This window comes from Carcharhinus amblyrhynchos, chromosome 19, assembly GCF_965287045.1.
Source record: "Carcharhinus amblyrhynchos chromosome 19, sCarAmb.v2.hapA, whole genome shotgun sequence".
NCBI classification, from domain to species: domain Eukaryota; kingdom Metazoa; phylum Chordata; class Chondrichthyes; order Carcharhiniformes; family Carcharhinidae; genus Carcharhinus; species Carcharhinus amblyrhynchos.
Window position 1 is genome coordinate 33,156,115 of NC_137342.1, and position 20,566 is coordinate 33,176,680.

At 45.9% G+C, this 20,566-nt stretch overlaps 2 protein-coding genes across 3 annotated transcripts in view; one reads left to right on the plus strand and one right to left on the minus strand.

The window, feature by feature from the left end:
• Positions 1 to 3,473, minus strand: part of tymp (thymidine phosphorylase) — a 46,502-nt gene extending 43,029 nt beyond the window's left edge. The window contains exon 1 of one of the 2 annotated variants that reach the window (XM_080207545.1): positions 3,390 to 3,473. The gene's annotated coding sequence lies outside the window, so the exon portion shown is untranslated. Of the gene's footprint in view, positions 1 to 1,334; positions 1,536 to 3,389 lie in introns of those variants that run through there. The other variant, XM_080207546.1, reaches the window with a different exon arrangement.
• The window catches only part of cimap1b (ciliary microtubule associated protein 1B), a 51,328-nt gene continuing 33,256 nt past the window's right edge, over positions 2,495 to 20,566 (plus strand). The window contains exons 1-3 of the mRNA XM_080207550.1: positions 2,495 to 2,589; positions 3,242 to 3,369; positions 5,925 to 6,125. Coding sequence (XP_080063676.1) covers positions 3,261 to 3,369; positions 5,925 to 6,125 — 310 coding nt within the window. The 5' untranslated portion in view covers positions 2,495 to 2,589; positions 3,242 to 3,260. The remainder of the gene's footprint in view (positions 2,590 to 3,241; positions 3,370 to 5,924; positions 6,126 to 20,566) is intronic.

A 20,566-nucleotide genomic window follows, 5' to 3' on the forward strand; every position in this document is an offset into this window, starting at 1 on the left:
AATGTACCATGCTTCGGGACATCCTTTCTTGCAACGTATCAGGTAGACAACGTTGGCCGAGTTGCAAGAGTATTTACCATGTACCTGGTGGATGGTATTCTCACGTGTGATGATGGTATCCATGTCGATGATCCGGCATGTCTTGCAGAGGTTGCTGTGGCAGAGTTGTGTGGTATTGTGGTCACTGTTCTCCTGAAGGCTGGGTAGTTTGCTGCGAACAATGGTCTGTTTAAGGTTGTGTGGTTGTCTGAAGGCAAGAAGTGGGGGTGTGGGGATGGCCCTGGCGAGATGTTCGTCTTCATCAATGATATGTTGAAGACTCCGGAGAAGATGGCGTGACTTGCCTGGGTTTGCAAAACCTCACTTACTGTACTGTCTGGAGACAATACACATCTCTTTAAACTGTGATTGGTGCTCCTTCCACTCATATTATCAGCCACTTCAGGTCTTGAACAGCAGGTTAGGTGTAAGGATTCACATTCTAATCAGTAATCTCTAAACTGTCTGTGCTTTATATGCTCTGTCTGAGGCCAGAACTCTCCATTCACCTGACGAAGGGGCTAACCCCGAAAGCTTGTGAGTATATTATCAAATAAATAGGTTGGACTAAAACCTGGCGTTGTCAGACTTTTTACTGTGTTTACGCCAGTCCAACGCCGGCATACCCACACCAAGCTGACAAGACAGGGCTCTCACCACCTGTCTTGGGCTTGATCTACATGATCCAAGCTGATTGGAGTAAGTGTAGCTCCGCCTCCAAGCCTTGATCTTACTTGCATCTTAGCTAAAAGGCTGAGATGCCACTTTAAAAAATTGCTTCAAATGAAGCTGAAATGTAACCTAATGACTTCAACCGAGTGCAGCATGTCAATACTACACTTAATTTTAGCCAAAAAGCCAAAAATCCCAAGCAATCAACCTGCCTGATTATTGACTCTCCCCTGCTAGGTAAATATGTTTTCTCTTTATGTTTCTATCCAATTCAATCCAATCAAAGTCCAATTCAGAGTCACAACAAATGAGACATTCCTGATCTAAGCTGACAAGACAGGGCTCTCACCTCCTGTCTTGGGCTTGATCTACATGATCCAAGCTGATTGGAGCAGGCATTGCACCTCCTCCAAGGTTTGATCTCATTTGCATCTTAGCCAAATGGCTGAGATGCCGCTTGAAAAGATTGCTTCAAATGAAGCTAAAATGTAACCTAATGACTTCAACCAAGTGCAGCATGTCGAAACTACACTTGATCTTAGCCATTTGGCTGAGAAGCAATTTTTATTTCCGCTTTCCAACATCTGCAGTCTGCTTTTGTCTGAGTCCAATATACACATCACCTGAGCTCTGTTGAAGGAAACCTCATGGTCATTGAATCTTCTCTTGCTCCTAATTGAACCGAGAGGTTGGACAGCACTGATCCATTGACTTTGTTATGTGACTTTCACTTGACTCCACTCTTTCTCTCTTCTACATAATTGTATTTCCTCAGGAGGAGGAGTTGAGCAAAGCCTGTCCCGCTATTTGATTAAATCATGGCTGATTAGTACCTCAACCCCATTTATTTGCTGGAAAATCTCAGTACATCTGACAGCTTCTGTGGAGAGAGAATAGAGCCAACATTTTGAGTCTGGATGATCCTTCACCAGATCTGCTGAGATTTTCCAGCATTCTCTTACTAATTCAGTTTCCAGCACCCACAGCATTTTGCTTTTCCTGCTGCTCCGCTGACACTCTAACCGAACAAAGTAATGAGATTGCCTTTGAAGATATTAATAATTTCTCAATATCCACTGGCTATTAGAGGACAGAATTGCTCAGTCTGTGGGGAAAGTCCTTCCCAATTTCCCCCTGGAGTGATCTCATTTTGATTTTAAGATGACGCCCTGTTATTGGAGCAGTGCTCTGAAAGCTAGTGGCGTTTGCTACCAAATAAACCTGTTGGACTTTAACCGGGTGTTGTGCGACTTATTCTGGTTACTCGACAGAGGGAGTGGTTTGTATTGATCCCAGTGAGCCTCTTTCTCATTCTAATCTACAGTAGGGGGGGGGTCAGTGACCTGTCTGTTCTCTCTAGCCTATTCCCCATCACCAGCAAGGCATTAGGAAAGTACTTTGCATCTTAAATGTTTTCTCTGGGGCAGGAAGGGGATGAATCATTGGAAACAGGGTTGTCATACTGGGTGTGATACAAGGAGAGAAAAGCAGGAGATGCTGGAAGATCTCAGCGGGTCTGACAGGAGACGGAGACAAGAGAGTGTGACTCTATTTCAGACCGTTTCCCGAAAGCAGATGCCAGTCAGAGCAAGTCACAGAGGATCGGCAATCCTTGCAAGCTTTAACCCAGGAGCCGGTGCCATCCCATTTCACACATTTGCATTGTTAGCTAAGAAATTCATCAGATTTGGTCATCAGTCTTTAAGTGGCTGTTGCTGGGAGACCGGCATGACGGTGGCGTTTTCACGGGGCGACGATGATTGAGATCCGGCTGGGAATCAGAGGCAGGATAGGCGTTCACTCAACACTCCCTTTACAATCCTGTGCGGCGCGCTCGCTAACCTCTGCAGTTGTTCAGTGTTTCCATTCTGGATCAAAGTGAGTGCGAGTTGGAAAGCTGTGGGTTTAAAGCCAGCTTGTTAAATACTCGCTATCTGGTCTCTTCAGATTGGCAGAGGGTTAAGGAGTGAGCATTCCCCCTCCCCACTTCAAACCCTACTGCTATGAACTTTGGGTGGAACCCCACTGATAATGAAGCCCTCCCGCAAAGGAACGGCCGAGACGTCCGGGTTGATCTCACTTCAGTTTGCTTGGTGCCAATTGTAGAAAGAGATAGATTGACCTGGACCTGCTCCTGAAATAAGTGCATGTGTATGAGGGGTGAATGTCATACCCCATCGTAATCCATCACCTTGCCAATGGCCATTATGTAGCTTCAGGCGTCAAGTGAAAGCAAACCTCTCTCCAACTCGGTCAATCCAACTCCGTTCAAATTGATTCACCCACCTTAGATCCCAGGAATGAGGGTTATTCTCAGGCAGAGATTGGTGAGGATTGGGACAATGGCAGTTGGCTCAATCTCTGACCAAGGTTAACGGTTACCTCCCGAGTGAACGGAACATTGATCCTACCTCTCCCAGGACCAGCAGTCACAAGACATCCAGTACTGTAATTCTCAACGATGCCTTTAGAAATCATCATTAAACGTTTCGTGACCTTTTCAATTATAATCCTTCCACCCTGTTTACAGATAAGTCCAGCCATCTACAATGCCGACTGATTCTTGGGTTGGAACATGGAGACCTCACCGGCCCAGAATGGCCATTGCAGCGATGTACAGCGGTCCAGGTCCCAAATACCTGTTGCGTGGACAGACAGGTGTGTATGATACAGCTTACCTCAGTCTCCTTGTGCCACTTTCTTCTTCAGCTTTAGAAGACAAGCCCAGGGAAGTGAACAAGCTCCCTCCAAAGCAAATTGTGACGAAGCGCTGATATTGAAACCTTACTCAACCCTCTGCTGTATTGGCACGCCCCAAACTGGTGAGCAGGAGAAACTAGATATTAGCCCACTGTCTCTTAGTTCAGCCTCGGTTACAAGGCTCACAACACCAGGTTAAACGTTTATTTAGCCTCTTTTAGATAACAGGTTTATTCGGTAGCATGAGCTTTGGGAGCACTACTCCTTCATCACTATATGCTAACATGACTGATCTGATGAAGGAGAAGCTGATGCTACCAAATAAACCTGTTGGACTTTAACCTGGTGTTGTGAGACTTCTTACTGTGCCTACCGCAGTCCAATGCTGGCATCTCCACATCAGTAACAAGGAACACAGTGGGTTCAGGAACTTCCCACTTAGAAAAGACACAGAAATTCAGGAAAACAAAACACCTGTGTTTGTGTGTTTTGAGATTTTTGCTGACCATTCGCACCACCACCTCCCCACCCCGCCCCCAGAATGTTTAACTTAACCAATTAAAGATGTGACATATTTGTTAACTCACAACGTTAGGATTGGACCAGATTCCGAAATGGGCTCAACCTGTATCCTCCTCATCCCCTGCCCCTCCCCGGGTGTCCCTGTGAAGAAATGATGGAAGTTGTACCATTTAGCCAATATAATCACAACCAACCTATCTTGAAAGTATGAGGACTCTCGCTCCTCGACTTTCCTGGACTCTGGGGCAAAGTTCAGCGTAAACTCCTGATAACATGTGCAATCTCACCCAAGTTGTCTCTCGCTGTGACAGAATGAAAAAGGTGTAACAATGTTCAGAGTCAGTTCCATTGGAACAGACTGTCGCATTGTCCAAACTATCTGTGAGAATGACTAGAGTCCTATTTGAGAGGAGCCCAGGAAAACCTGATACTAGTTTGTCACTGTTAATTTATATTTGCATTTCCCCTGGGCTAGAGGCATGCAGAAACACCAGTGTATTCATGAAACTAAGGTGTGCTCAGAAAAGAAATAGGAGGAGTAGACCACATGGCCCATTGAGCCTGTTCAACCATTCAATACGACCATGGCTGATCCTGGGTTTCAACTCCATTTTCCCGTTCACTCCCCTTCTCCCTTACCTGTGACACCAAAAATCTGTCTATTCCAGCCAATGTATTCAGTGATGGGAGCATGATTTAGTCGAGCATGGAACATGGGCGTCACCAGATGGCCAGCATTTATTGCCCTTGGAGGGTAGTTGAGAGTCAATCACATTGCTGTAGCTCTGGACTCACATGTAGGCCAGACCAGCTAAGGATGGCGGATTTCCTTCCCTAAAGGACATCCACAACTCTCAGGGGTAGAGAATTCCAATGATTCACATGCATGCAAAGATCATTCCAAAGGTCATACAAAGCAGCTCCAAATATTAATTACTTGGACAAGAGAAGTGAATGTACTATTGCTAAGTTCGCAGATGATACAAAAATAGGCGGAAAGGCAAATGGTGAGGATAATACAAAGAGTCTACAGACAGGTATAAACAGGTTAAGTGAGTGGACAAAAACTTGGCAGACCAAATATAATGTAGGAAAATGTGAAGTTATGCACTTTGGTAGGAAGATAAAGGAGCTGAATATTATTTAAACGGAGATGGCTGCAGAAACCTGCAGCACAGAGAGACGTGGGGTCCTCGTACATAAATCACAAAAAGCTAGCATGCAAGTTCAACAGGTGATCGGAAAGGCAAATGGATTGTTGGCCTTTGTTTCAAAAACTGAAATATCAAATAGACAAGTCTTGCTAAAACTATACAAGGCATTGGTTCGACCACACGCAGAATACTGCGAACAGTTTTGGTCCCTTATCTAAAGAAGATATACTGGCATTGGAGGTAGTCCAGAGAAAGTTCAGTTGGTTGATCCCAGGGGTGGAGGGATTTTCTTATCAAGAGCGGTTGAGTAGGTTAGGCCTACACTTATTAGAGTTTAGAAGAATGGTACAATCTTATTGAAACAAATAGGATTCTCAGGGAGCTTGACAGTGTAGGTGCTGAGAGCTTATTTCCCCTTGTGGGAGAGTCTAGTATCAGAGGCCATAATCTCAGGTCTCCTATTTAAGACAGGGATGAGAAGGAATTTCTTCTCTCCAAGGGTAGTGAACTTGTGGAATTCTTTACTGCAGAGACTGGTCGTTAAGTATATCCACAATTCTCAGGGGTAGAGAATTCCAGTGATTCATAAGCATGCAAAGATCATTCCAAAGATCATGCAAAACAGCTCCAAAATTTAATTACTTGGACAAGAAAAGTGAATGTACTATTGCCAAGTTTGCAGATGACACAAAAGTAGGTGGAAAGGCAAATGGTGAGGATGATGTACCCAAAGTCGGAATTGAACCCAAGTCCTGGCACTGTGAAGCAGCAGTGTTAGCCACTGTGCCATCATACCATCCATCATACAGTCAATTTCCTGGTTAATTTTTTTTCCAGGTTTCTGGGATCATGACGTAACAACGAACAGGGCACCTGCTTATTCCATGGGCAAGCGCCACGCGGATCTGAAAGGTAGTGGCACACCGGCACCACGAACACTACCAGAGAAGATGACTCATCATGGAAAAGACAGTGTCCCTGCCTGGACAATGGCCCATCGACACAAGGACTATGACCCTGGTAGAACTCCAGGACCAGGTCAGTGCTGAATGATCAAGGAGTGGATAAGGTAACAAATGAGGCAGGAAGGGTTTAATTAGCAAACCCAGTGCTGGATTATAACACAAGTTTGGGCCTCCATCACAACCCTGTTAGTGAACGAACCTTCAGCTACATTGGCCCCAAACATCTCTATTTATCTCTCTTTAAGGTGCTCCTTAAAACCTACCTATGAATAATCCTCTCCTAATATCTCCCAATGTGTCGAGAAGTGAAATTTTGTTTGATAATAGCTCCCATAAAGTGACTTGAGACTATTCACCATTTTAAATGTGCTACTGAAATGCAAATTGCTGTAGTATGTAGTACCATGTTTCTGATTTTTGAAGTTATGGAATGATGGCTGCTTTGGATTGGGATAGGCACAGTAAGAAGTCTCACAACACCAGTTTAAAGTTTAACAGAATTATTTGGTAGCACGAGCTTTTGGAACACTGCTTCTTTATCAGGTGAGAGTGGACTGCCTGGTGATTGTAGAATCATAGAATCCCTGCAGTGCAGAAGGAGACCATTCAGCCCATTGAACCTGCACCAATATCAATGCATTAACATAATGCAGTTTGTAGCAATCTTCACTGCGAGGTTCAAGCCATGCTTGAACATTTAACTATGATAGTTCTTCAGTGTAATGAGGAAGCATTACATGATTGAATGTGCTGTCTTTCAGATGAAACATTAAACTCAGGGCCTCTCCTGCATATTGACAAAGATATTCAAGATCGAATGGTTTCCCATGGGAGTAAGACTAATTTGCTGATGTGTATAAAAAATAATTATGAATGGATGACTGTTTTTCACGAGTTGTTATAAATGTTAAGTTTCCAGCTGCAAATTTTCTAATTCTGACGCCCTGATGTCTAAATCATTGACTCATACAGTTTCACAATCTGTTGACAGAGATCTGTAAGGGGAAATACAGCTGCCCAGAATTTTGACTGAGTGAGATGAATTAGCAAGTGTGTTGTTCCAGACTGGAATACCTTTACACACATTGTATGAGTGAATTTAGGGTGGCACAGTGGCTAGCACTGCTGACTCTCAGCTTCAGGGACCAGGGTTTGATTCCCATCTTGGGTCACTGTCTGTGTGGAGTTTGTACATTCTCCCCATGTCTGCATGGGTTTCATCCAGGTGTTCCAGCTTCCTCCCACGGTCCAAAGATGTGCGAATTAGGTGGATTGGCCATGCTAAATTGCCCCTTAATCTCAGGGGACATAGTAGCTAGAGTAAATGTATGGGGTTGCGGGGATGGGGCCTGGGTGGGGTTGTAGTCAGTGCAGATTCAATGGGCCAAACAGCCTCCTTCTGCACTGTAGGATTCTGAGAGTGTGACTGTATCTATCAAGCTGGAGAAGGGTAGTGGCTGTCAGACTGGAATCTGTGGGCCAGCCATACGTGGGTTCACTGTGAGATGGGGTCAGGGTGCAGGAGCCATGTGGGCAGTGCAGAGTGGGTTAGCTCTTTCACCTAAAAGGGGAACGTGTACTGGAGAACAGCCAAATGGAGCTAGGAGCTCTCTGGGTGTACTGGCCAACACTCCTCCCTCAGAAATTGTCACAAAATCTGATCACTCTCACTGCTACTTGTGGAATCTTGCTCTGTACAAAATCGTAGCTTTGTTTGTCGATGACCCATTAAGAAGCTGCAGAAATGCACGTCCTTTTTTCTGTCCAATTGGTATGAGAATGGAATCCCCTAATTGCACAAAATGTTTATTGGTTTGAAACTGCGTACAGTTAGGCAGCTGTGAAATACAGATCCCTGGTAAATACCTCTTCTGAGGGGAAGAGACAGGGAGGAGGTGTCAATGAGGTTGAACTGTAAGAACCATTAGTGAGTTCGAGATGTGAGTAAAGGAGTGTGAGATAAATGAATGAAAGATTTGATTGGAACGTGAGTGAGATGAGAGAAGAACCAGCTGGTTAAAGGGATGATCAGTTCAGAATATGAACACGGAAACGAATCTCTGTACCAGGAAATACTTAAAATGAGTTTCAATCATTTGAAAACATAAGAATTGCTTAGGTGAAACATAAACAGTTCCAACCTGTTCACCTCCTTCCATCTTGATAATCACATGGTATGATCATGCTAAGTGATCATGTGGTTATGGGACTAGTGGCATGCCACATAGAAAGAAAACAGCCTACTGTATACAGAGCTAAAGGATGCCACAATTGAAGTTCTGTAACCCAATGTCCAGTGGACAACCAGGCAACACTTCAGAGAGTGATTTTGTGTGGGGGGGTGGGGTGTGGGTGTGTGTGTGTGTGTGTGTGTGTGTGGTGGTTCCTGGGGGATGGGGGGTTGAGTTGGGGGATGCATGGTTGGATTGGGTGATCCAAGAACATCCCCTTCCTCTGTCATGGTGAATTGTAACATAAGACTTGAAAAGTCAAAGCCAAAATCTTCAGCCTAGTGACAGAATGATCCTTCTTCAGTGTTTCTTTAACTTTTTACACTGAAGGATTCCTTTCAAACTGAATAGCAATCCCAAGCCCCCTGCCCTCCCGCCCCTCACCCTCTGAATTCAGATACTGCAAATCGGAAAATGTTACATGTAAAGAGTCTTTTAATATATAGCAAACATGTATTTACTTGCAGATATAATAATCCAGGTGCTGTTCTCCAGTACAGGCTCCCCTTTTAGGTGAAAGAGCTAACCCACTCTGCACTGCCCACGTGGCTCCTGCACCCTGACACCATCTCACAAAGAGTTTAGAAGGGGGCTGTTTGGCCCATTGAATCTGCAGTGACTACAACCCCACCCAGGCCCCATCCCCATGACCCCATATATTTATCCTAGCTACTATGTCCCCTGACACTAAGGGGCAATTTAGCATGGCCAATCCACCTAACCCACACATCTTTGGACCATGGGAGGGAACTGGAGCACCCGGAGGAAACCCACACAGACATGGGGAGAACGTACAAACTCCTCACGGACAGTGACCCAAGCTGGGGATCAAACCTTGGTCCCTAACGCTGTGAGACAGCAGTGTAGCCACCATGTCACCCTAAATTCACTCATACAATGTGTGTAAAGGAATTCCAGTCTGGAGCAACATACTCGCTAATTCATCTCACTCGGTCAGAATTCTGGGCAGCTGTATTTCCCCTTACAGATCTCTGTCAGCAGATTGACTCGTACAGTTTCCCAATGATAAGACATCAGGGCATCAGAATTAGAAAATTTGCAGCTGGAAATCCAACATTTATAACAATCCGTGAGAATCAGTCATCCATTTGTAATTGTTTCTTATACACTTACCAGCAAATTAGTCTTACTCCCAAGGGAAACCATTGTTTCCAGGTTGTGTTTGATCCTTGGTTATCTGTTTCTCAAGTATTTCCTGACCAATTCCAATTTTTTCCAAAGCCAATGAGCGCAATTTTAGTGCCTGTTCACACCACACTCCTACTACAGCAAAGTCGGAGAATTTGGTGACCAGCCAAATCTTTGTTTATTGCAGCAGGAAGGGAAAATCTCACTGGTGTGAACAGCTGGAAAATTCTGGCCAATATGTCTGAAATGCAGTTTCTGCTGCTTGCTATTCTGAACCCTGGGCCTTTCTGCACCTCACTATGTTCCAGACCATAGTTCCTTCCCCATCACTAACATGGGACCATAATCACCCCTCAAACTCCATTCCCCATTCCCATTACCACTGTAAGCTTCTATCTCTTCAATGCCTTCAGCAATGTGACCCCTCAATTCCCTGTCTGTCTAGGGGCAGCATGGTGCCACAGTGGCTAGCACTGCTGTCTCACAGATCCAGGGACCCAAGTTCAATTCCGGCCTCGGATGACTATGGAGATTGCACATTCTCCCCGTGTCTGGGTGAGTTTCCTGTGGGTATTCCGGCTTCCTCCCACAGTTCAAAGATGTGTGGGTTAGGTTGGATTTGCCATACTCAATTGTCCCTGAAGCAGAGAGAGAGAGCTAAGATTTTACCTGTTAAAAACCTGTTTAAAATAAGTTTAAAGCACTTTACTCTTTGTAGAACTGTTTAAAGCATTTATTTATTGTATTTACTGCTTTAAGAATTCTGAAGGAGTGGTTAAAAGGCATTTGTGGACCAGCCTGCTTTAAATCAGCGCCAGGTTTAAAAGGAGGCCTGGTGTAGACAGCGGGCAGCGTCTGAGCGGGCAGCGGAGTGAGTGGGAAGCAGAGTGAGTTAATAGGGCTTAATATCAAAAAGGGCTTGGAGGAAAAAAGGCCAGGTGAGTTTGTTTGAAAAAACAAGGAAAAAAATTTTTTTCAAAACTACTACAGCAGGAAACAAGGAAAAAAATTTTTTTCCCCATAAAAAATTACAGTGAATAATGGAGGGGCATGTGATGTGTGGTTTCTGTATGATGTGGGAACTGGTGGACCCCAGGGTCCTTCCCAGTGACCATGTCTGTAGTAAGTGCAGGTTGCTGGAGGAGCTCCAGCTCAAGGTGGATGAGCTGGCCTCTGAGCTACAGACACTGAGGCTCATCAGGGGGAGAGAGGGTGCCATTGTCAATGGGGTGCAAGTGACATCCACCCCTGCTAGACTGGCTAAATCTAAGGGTCAGGGACAAAAGGGGGCTGCTGGGAGGAGGAAGGGGGGTGAGGAGCGGAGGCCTCAGCCTCTTAATCTGCATAACAGGTTTGAGGTTCTTGCTTCCAGTCTGGAAGAGGACGAGGCAGGTGAGGTTGGTGAGCAAACTGCACACGGTACAGTGATGCAGCAGGACATAGGCAAAGAGAAGGGGAAAAGGAACGTAGTAGTGATTGGGGATAGTGGGGTGAAGGGTATTGACACTGTCCTTTGTCACAATGACAAAGTGCACAGAAGGGTGTGTTGTCTGCCTGGTGCTCGGGTACAGGATGTCGCAGCTGGGCTGCAGAGGAACCTGGAGTGGGAGGGTGAGAATCCAGTCGTTGTGGTACATGTGGGTGCCGGCGACGTAGGCAAAGTGCGGACTGAGGATCTGGGGAGGGAGTATGAAAAGCTGGGAATGGAATTAAAAAGTAGAACCGACAAGGTGGTCGTCTCTGGGCTACTGCCTGAACTGAGTGCAGACGGGCGTAGGGTTGACAGGATAAAGGAAGTGAATGGGTGGCTCAGGGATTGGTGTGGGAGGAATGGGTTCGAATTTATGGGGCATTGGCACCAGTATTGGGGTAGGTGGGACTTGTTCGGGCGGGATGGGGTGGGTCTGAACCGTGCTGGGACCAGAGTGTTGGCGAATCGAGTAAAGAGGACTGTAGACAGGGCTTTAAACTAATTAGGGGGGGGGAGGGTGCGAGGGTAGGTGACGCTACGAGGTCTAAAGTTAAGGATAGGGTACAGGTAAGGGAAGAGGCCGAGGATGTCCCAATTGGTGGCGTTACGGCAAATAGGGTCCAGGTGAAGGCTGGGATGAAAGCGCTTTATCTGAATGCACGAAGCATTCGGAATAAAGTGGATGAGCTGGTGGCGCAGATCGACACAAATGGATACGATCTGGTGGCCATTACAGAGACGTGGCTGCAAGGTGACAGGGACTGGGAGATGAATGTACAGGGCTATCAAGTGTTTAGGAAGGATAGGCAGGAGGAAAGAGGGGGTGGCGTAGCTCTGCTGATTAAGGATAGTATCAAGGTGGTAGCAAGGGATGATATCGGAGCCAAAGAGCAGAAAGTGGAATCGTTGTGGGTGGAGATTAGGAACAGCAAAGGGAGGAAGACGCTGGTGGGTGTCGTCTATAGGCCCCCAAATAATGATCTGGAGGTGGGGCGGGCTGTTAACGCGCAAATAAGTGCGACGTGCAGGAATGGGACGGCAGTAGTTATGGGAGATTTCAATCTGCATATTGATTGGTCGACCCATGTTGGACGAGGTGGGCTCGAGGAGGAGTTCTTGGAATGCTGCCGGGATAATTTCCTTGAACAGTGTGTGTTGGAGCCGACGAGGGAGCGAGCTATCTTGGATCTGGTGCTATGTAATGAGGCGGGTAGAATTAGGGACCTTGCGGTGAAGGATCCTCTTGGAGAGAGTGATCATTGCATGGTGGAGTTTCTGTTGCAGATGGAGGAGGAGAAAGTGGGTTCCCGGACACGCGTCCTTTGTTTGAATAGAGGGGAGTATGGTAGGATGAGAGAAGAATTGGCGAATGTGGACTGGGGGAGCGCGTTGGAAGGTAGGTCTGCTGAGGAGCAGTGGAGGATCTTTAAGGAGATCTTTCTTGGTGCTCAGCAGAAATTTATTCCGATGGTCAAAAAGGACAGTAGGAGGAGAGGTAATAAGCCGTGGATAACGAAGGAGGTGAAGGAAAGTGTTAAATTAAAAGCGGAGGAATTTAGAGTAGCTAAGAGCAGTGGGCGAGAAGAGGATTGGGAAAGGTTTAAATGTCAACAAAGATTGACAAAGAAGTTGATAAAGGAGGGTAGGAGAAGCTATGAAGCTGGGCTAGCGCTTAATATAAAAAAGGATAGCAAGAGTTTTTATAAATATATAAAAAGGAAGAGGCTGGCTAGGGTGAACGTTGGTCCTTTAGAGGATGAGAAAGGGGAGCTAGTGGTAGGGGATGGGGATATGGCGAAGGTCTTGAATAACTTTTTTGTTTCTGTCTTCACGGAGGAGGACGTGAATAATTTGCCGGGTGTTAGCGATGGAAAGGTGGTAGGACTGGAGGGTCTTAATGACATTACTGTTACTAGAGAGGTGGTGCTCGACAGACTGGAGGGGCTGATTGTGGACAAGTCCCCAGGACCGGATGGAATGCATCCGAGGGTTCTGAAAGAAATGGCGGAGGTTATAGTGGATGCCTTGGTGGTTATTTTCCAGACGTCGCTGGATTCCGGGGAAGTGCCGGAAGATTGGAAAACGGCTAATGTTACGCCGTTGTTTAAGAAGGGTGCCAGGCAAAAGGCGGGGAATTATAGGCCGGTTAGTTTAACGTCTGTGGTAGGTAAAATGTTGGAATCCGTCATTAAGGAGGAAATTGCGAGGCATCTTGAAGGGAATTGCTTGATAGGGCAGACGCAACACGGTTTCATTAAAGGGAAGTCGTGTCTGACAAATTTACTGGAGTTCTATGAGGATGTGTCTAGGGCAGTGGATAGAGGAGAGCCGGTGGATGTGGTCTTTCTGGATTTTCAGAAGGCGTTTGACAAGGTACCTCACAAGAGGTTATTGCAGAAGGTCAGGGGACATGGAGTTGGGGGTAGGGTGTTAGCGTGGATAGAGGATTGGTTGTCAAATAGGAGGCAGAGAGTGGGGGTCAATGGGTGCTATTCGGATTGGCGGTTGGTGACTAGTGGGGTGCCCCAGGGGTCGGTGCTGGGGCCTCAGCTATTTACCATTTATATAGATGATCTGGAGGAGGGAACCGAGTGCAGGGTGTCGAAATTTGCTGATGACACCAAGATTGGGGGAAAGGCAAATTGTGCGGAGGGTGTGGAGAGTCTGCAGAAGGATCTAGATAGGCTGGGCGAATGGGCCAGGAAATGGCAAATGGAATTTAATGTTGGCAAGTGTGAGGTGGTCCACTTTGGTAGGAAGAATGGTAGGAAGGACTATTACTTACGTGGCGAAAAACTGCAGCAGGCGACGGTGCAGAGGGACCTCGGGGTCCTTGTGCATGAGTCGCAAAAACCCAGCTTGCAGGTGCAGCAGGTGGTCAGGAAGGCGAATGGGATGCTGGCCTTCATAGCGAGGGGGATTGAATATAAAAGTAGGGAGGTCTTGCTGCAGCTGTATAGGGCATTGGTGAGGCCGCAGCTGGAGTACTGTGTGCAGTTTTGGGCGCCGCACCTGCGCAAGGATATTTTGGCCCTGGAGGGAGTGCAGAGGAGGTTTACTAGGCTGATACCGGAGTTGAGGGGGTTGAGCTATGAGGAGAGGCTGAATAAACTAGGCTTGTACTCGTTAGAGTTTAGAAGAATGAGGGGAGATCTCATTGAGACGTATAAGATGATGAATGGGATGGATAGGATAGAGGTGGAGAGACTCTTCCCGCTCAAAAAAGACAGTAGGACTAGGGGGCACAGCCTCAAGATAAAGGGGAGGCGGTTTAGAACGGAGTTGAGGAGGAACTTCTTCACTCAAAGGGTGGTGAATCTCTGGAATTCTCTGCCCGTTGAAGTGGTGGAGGCTGCCTCGCTAAATATTTTTAAAAAGCGGGTTGATGGGTTTTTGATAAGAGAGGGGATTAAGGGTTATGGGGAGAGGGCGGGAAAGTGGAACTGAGCCACGACAGATCAGCCATGATCTTATTGAATGGCGGGGCAGGCTCGAAGGGCTAGATGGCCTACTCCTGCTCCTATTTCTTATGTTCTTATGTTCTTATGTCCCTTAGAGTGTCAGGGAAAGTAGCAGGGTAAATACGTAGGGTTATGGGGATAGGATCTGGGTGTGTGATTGTTGGTGGTGCAGGCTTGATGGGCCAATTGGCCTTTTTCTGCACTGTAGGGATTCTATGAATCTACAGCTGGAACCATTCATTCCCCTCTTCTCAGCTTGAGCCTTATTGAACCATTGGCTTCCGTAATACCTGAGGAACTTAGCAGCACTCTGAAACAATCCTGAAAAATGCATCAGCCTCTGGCGGTGAAAGTGGTACTGTCAATCTAGAGACTTGGGGTAATGCTCTGAGGACTCAGATTTGAACCCCGCCCCAGCAGATAGTGAAATTTGAATTCAATAAAAGTCTATGATGACCATGAAACCATTGTCGATTGTTGTAAAAATCTGCATGATTCACTAATGTCCTTTAGGAAAGGAAACCTGCTGTTCTTACCTGTGACTCCAGATTCACAGCAATGTGTTTGACTCTGAAATCTTAGAATCCCTACAATGCAGAAGGAGGCCATTTGGCACATCAGGTCTTCACCTTCTTATCTTACCTAAGCCCTATTATGGCTAATCCCCCTAATCTACATATCTTGGGGCACTCAAGGACAATTTAGCATTATCTATCCACCTAACCTTCACATCTTTGGACAATGGAAGGAAACTGGGGCACTTGGAGGAAATCAACAGAGACACAGGGGGAACTTGCAAATGCCACATAGACCGTGACCCAAGGCTGGAATTCTACCTGGGTCTTTGATGCTGTGAGGCAGAAATACTAACCACTGTACCACCATGCTGCGCTGCTCACAGAATTTTATGTTTCATTGAGATCACTTCTCATTCTTCTGCTCTCTAGGGATCACAGGCTTAGTCTACTCAAGCCCTTCAATTCAGTTCATAGCATAAAATAATAGTATATCTAGAGTGCAGCTGGAGATCATTCAGCCCACTAAGTCCACCCTGACCCTATCCCCATGTATTTACCCTGCTAGTTCTCGTGACACAAAGAGGCAATTTAGCATGGCCAGTCAACCTAATCTGCACATATTAACACTGGGAGGAAACTGGAGCACCCAGAGGAAACCCATGCAGACATGGGGGCAATGTGCAAATGCCACACAGTCACCCAAGGCCAGAATTGAACCCAGGTCCCTGGCCCTGTGAGACAGCAGTGCTAAACACTATGCCACTTTGCTAGCCAATTCAATGAATGACTTAGTATGCCATTCAGTTGAGGGATGGGCAATAAATGCTGGCCTAGCCAGTAACACCCAAATCCCCTGAATGAATAAAAATAAAACCACTCAACAACCTACAGCAATTCATGCTCTCCACAACCCAATCCAAGGACGGCACGTTGGCACAGTGGTTAGCACTGCTGCCTCACAGCGCCAGGCACCTGGGTTCAATTCCCAACTTGGCTCACTGTCTGTGCAGAGTCTGCACACTCTCCCTGTGTCTGTGTGGGTTTCCTTCGGTTTCTCCCTGCAGTCTGAAAGATGTGCTGGTTAGGTGCGTTTACCCGAACAGGCACTGGACTGTGGCGACTCGGGGAATTTCACAGTAACTTCAGTGCAATGTAATGTAAGCCTTACCTGTGACTAACCAATAAACTTTAAAACTTTTACCTTACTCCACATCCCATTTACTGATCATTTATCCCTAGCACTTGCCTTCATTTGTCCATCAATGTTGTCAATTTACACTCTGCCTCACTCCGGACCTGCACCGTGAGCAACTCCACCCGTATATCATCTAATATTTTATTTTAGGAAGTGTTCGTTTTCTGTCTGTTATACCACAGTTCCTGTGTCATGCTTCCTTCCTTCCTTCCTTAATTTGTAACAAATTTATTAATTTCACAAGAAAAGAAATATCACAGCTGCGATTCCCCCGCCCCCCCGAAAAAAGACACAGCGCTGGGAAACCCGGAGTATTTCCCGAAGGCAGCATATCCCAGGTGGGATTTACCCACCTTTAGCTTGTAAAAATATGCATACAGGATTTTAAAAAATTGCAAATTGGCCAGTCCACTTTCACCCAGATCGGAGCTCCATTTTCAAGAGGCATCTCAATTTCCACATTCAGAGGGAAACACCAGGGAAATGGTGACTCCGCCCGCCCGCCGCTGGAGAGGGGAGCACCATCACCTCCTCAGGACAGAGGATCGTCCATCATCCCCTAGCACAAAAATAACGGGTCACCCACCCCAAGCCAGGCAATCATGCTAACCCTCCCCTCCCCCGTCTCCGAGGTCCCTGGCATCCTACCACTGATACGTTAGCACTGACACTTTAAACTCTTATTATTCATGCACTGTCCTCTAACATGTTCCAAGACCCTGGTAAACATTTTCTCTGTGTTTGCAATAACAGTTACCAGAAATCTGCGGCCTCTCCCGTGGCAGGGATTCCCGGCTATGACTGCAGTTTTCGCTGACTGCCAAATTTCTCCACTCTCGTCAGCACTGCAGGCAGGGTGAACGAGATTGGGAAATTTCGCTCCCGTATTGTTCAGGTGTTAAACCCGGTTGAAGACTTAAAATAACTAGACTAGAGTTTGTGCAAATTCATTGCCCGGCATTTCTGCTGAGATTCATAGAATCCCTACAGTGCAGAAGGAGACCTTTCGGCCCATCAAGCCTGCACTGAGGACAATCCCATCCAGGCCCTATCCACATAACTCCATCTACTTACCCTGCTAAAGACCCTGGCAGTAAGGGGCAATTTAGCATGGCTAATTAACCTAACCCTCACAGCATTGGACTGTGGGAGGAAATCACGCAGACACTGGGAGAATATGCAAACGCCACACAGCCAGTCACTTGAGGCCAGAAATGAAACTGGGTCCCTGATGCTGTGAGGCAGCAGTGCTAACCACTGTGCCATTGTTCCTGTTTGTCTCTGAAGTACTGGACGATGAACGGTATTCTGTCCACCGTTTGTCTTCTGAGGAGGTCAGTGTGGTTTTTTGCTGTGGCGCGTTGGAACTGTCAATCGATGAGTCAAGCGCCATGTCCTGTTCTTATGAGGGCATCTTTCAGCATCTGGAGGTGTCTGTTGCAATCCTCCTTATCTGAGCAGATCCAGACCCTATACAATCTGTTCAGATGAGGAGGATTGCAACAGACTCCTCCAGACCCTGAAAGATGCCCTCATAAGAACAGGATATGGCGTTCGACTCACCTATCGACAGTTCTGATGCGCCACAGCAAAAAAACGCACTGACCTCCTCAGAAGACAAACATGGGACACGGTGGACAGAGTAGCCTTCGTCATCCAGTACTTCCCCGAAGCGGAGAAGTTATGACATCTTCTTCGGACTCTTCAACATGTCATTGATGAAGACAGATATCTCACCAAGGCCATGCCCACACCCCCACTTTTTGCCTTCAAACAACTGCACAACCTCAAACAGACCATTGTCTACAGCAAACTACCCAGCCTTCAGGAGAACAGTGACCACAACACCACACAACCCTGCCACAGCAAACTCTGCAAGACATGCCGGATCATCGACATGGATGCCATCATCTCACGTGAGAACATCATCCACAAGGTACACGGCACATACTCTTGCAACTTGGCCAACATTGTCTACCTAATACGCTGCAGGGAAGGATGTTCCAAGGCATGGTACATTGGGGAGGCCATGCAGACGCTACAACAATGGATGAATGAACACTGCTCGACAATCACCAGGTAAGACTGTTCCCTTCCTGTTGGCAAGCACTTCAGTGGTCACAGGCATTTGGCCTCTGATCTTTGGGTAAACATTCTCCAAGGTGGCCTTCACAACATACGACAGCGCAGAATCGCTGAGCAGAAATTGATAGCCAAGTTCCCCACACATGATGATGGCCTCAACCAGGATCTTGGGTTCATGTCACGCTATCTGTAATCCCCATGACTTGCCTGGGCTTGCAACATCTCACTAACTGTCCTGTCTGGAGGTAGTACACATCTTTTTAACCTATGCTTAATGCTATCTCCACTCACATTGTCAGCACCTTTAAGAATTGATTTGCTGTAAATACTCGCATTCTAATCAGTATTCTGTAAACTGTGTGTGCCTTTATATGCTCTGTTTGTGAGCAGAACTCTCCACTCACCTGATGAAGGGGCAAACCCTGAAAGCTAGTGGGTTTACTATCAAATAAACTTGTTGGACTTTAACCTGGTGTCGTGAGACTTCTTACTGTGTTTGCCCCAGTCCAACGCTGGCATCTCCACATCATGTCTCTCATTGAGACAGGATTTCAGTGACAGCAGGTAGATTCCACTGAATCCCTCGAGCATCTTCCCTTTTATCGCTATCCTATTCACATTCCTCTCTCACTTTCAATCTATCATTTTTAAGTTTCACCTAGTAATTTCCAGGCAGTCTTTTATGTTAACCTTCAAAACATTGATACCAACATTGGTTTGCCACTTTTTAGTTGATCTTGAACACAGAGCACAGTTAAAAAAAGACTTCTAAATCGCTGATTCTGTCTCAGCTGGTGTATAATCCATTCTGGGCATCATACCTTCGGAGAGATGTCAAGACTTTGGAAAGATAGCATGGAAGAAGAACTACTGTTTTGGCTGAAATTTAATGCCTTTCCCCATGGCAAGTTTGGTGGCAGGAACAGCATTAAATCAGGTGGTTAGACTAGTGGGTGGGGAACCCACTGCCTTCCCATCACCAACCTGATTAAATCCATGTTGGGTAGGCCCACAGCTAAGGCTGCTTATTGTCTTATCATCAACTTGTGAGCTCAACAAGAACAATTTGTAACTCTTGTAATTTTGAAATTGTTTTTTGCAGTTTTGGAACATTCCCTGGCAGAGTTACAATATCCAAAACGCGTCACAGCACAGATGATCCAAATTGCTCACATATTCATTTTTAGTCTCATTGTAAAGTAAACAAAGTCCACAGCAATAACTTGTCAATTCTTGTTGAGTGAAACCGCGAGGTGTGCCAAGAGTAAGTGCCAATGTTTAATGAGGTGACTACATTGACATGTCAATGAAAATCAATAATAGAAGACAATGTCACGCGATGGGGTGGAGGAGTCATGTGACGTGCAAGGAAGAAAGGTAAGGTACGCAGTTTTTAATGAGGTGAACAGCAAGGCAGTTCAGTACTAAACTCAAGCCATTTGCAGAGCTGAAGAAATCTATAGCAAAGGACAGAAATATAAGAAACCCTGCAAAGGCAATGGCACTACACTATAGTTAAGAAAAATCACTTCAAAACAAGGAGGATAGCCACCCAATTACAGTGAGCACTGGAAAAAGAATACAAGAATATATCAAAAGAATGTTCAAATATTCCTGAGATTATCAACAAGCCATTCCATGGTAGAGTTAGCAGCAGAAGCTTACTCAGCATTGCTTCTACAATCATGACTGTGTATATAGCCTAAAGCCCAATCTGAAGCTTGCCAAATATTAATCAATTTCACCTGCAACAGTTATGTCCTTTTAATAGTTTCCTCAACTGAATAATTGGTGAAGCGAGTCCTACGCCCTGTGGCTGGATAAGAATGGTGTTAAGCTTAGTAAGTTTAATAGGCATCCAAATAACAGAAGGGGTATAGGAATTTCAAGATCTGGAAGGCATAATATATTGGAGAATGTTACCACAACAGAAGACACCCTCAGAGCACATTGTCATCCAATGCCAAAGTTCAGACCACAGACAGAACACCTGGAGACCAGCCCAACTGAATTGGAGCCATTTTCCAAAGATAAATGTCCTTAAAAATACAGCAATGACAACAGAGCAGACTGCTGTGCCCGGATCACTACCACTTGGATTACATTTTTGCAATTAATAACAGAAGAGGAACTCTGATCCGTGCATTCTCTTGCAGGAAAGAAATCATACATTGTGGAGGTAGTGGTAAGAGTGAAATTAAACCACAAGTGTGGATGGGCTATTCTAGCAAATGGATGCTGTACTGTTACTAGGGCCAAACAATATTCCCTAGTATTTAGCTCTGTCTGTGGGAAAGGAAGTTATCATGAAGCAAGGTTGTGATGTAAATCTCACAAAGCCTTTTTCACACATTGATGACTGAGGTTATCTAAGGAAATCTCCCTATACCATGGCCAAGAGACT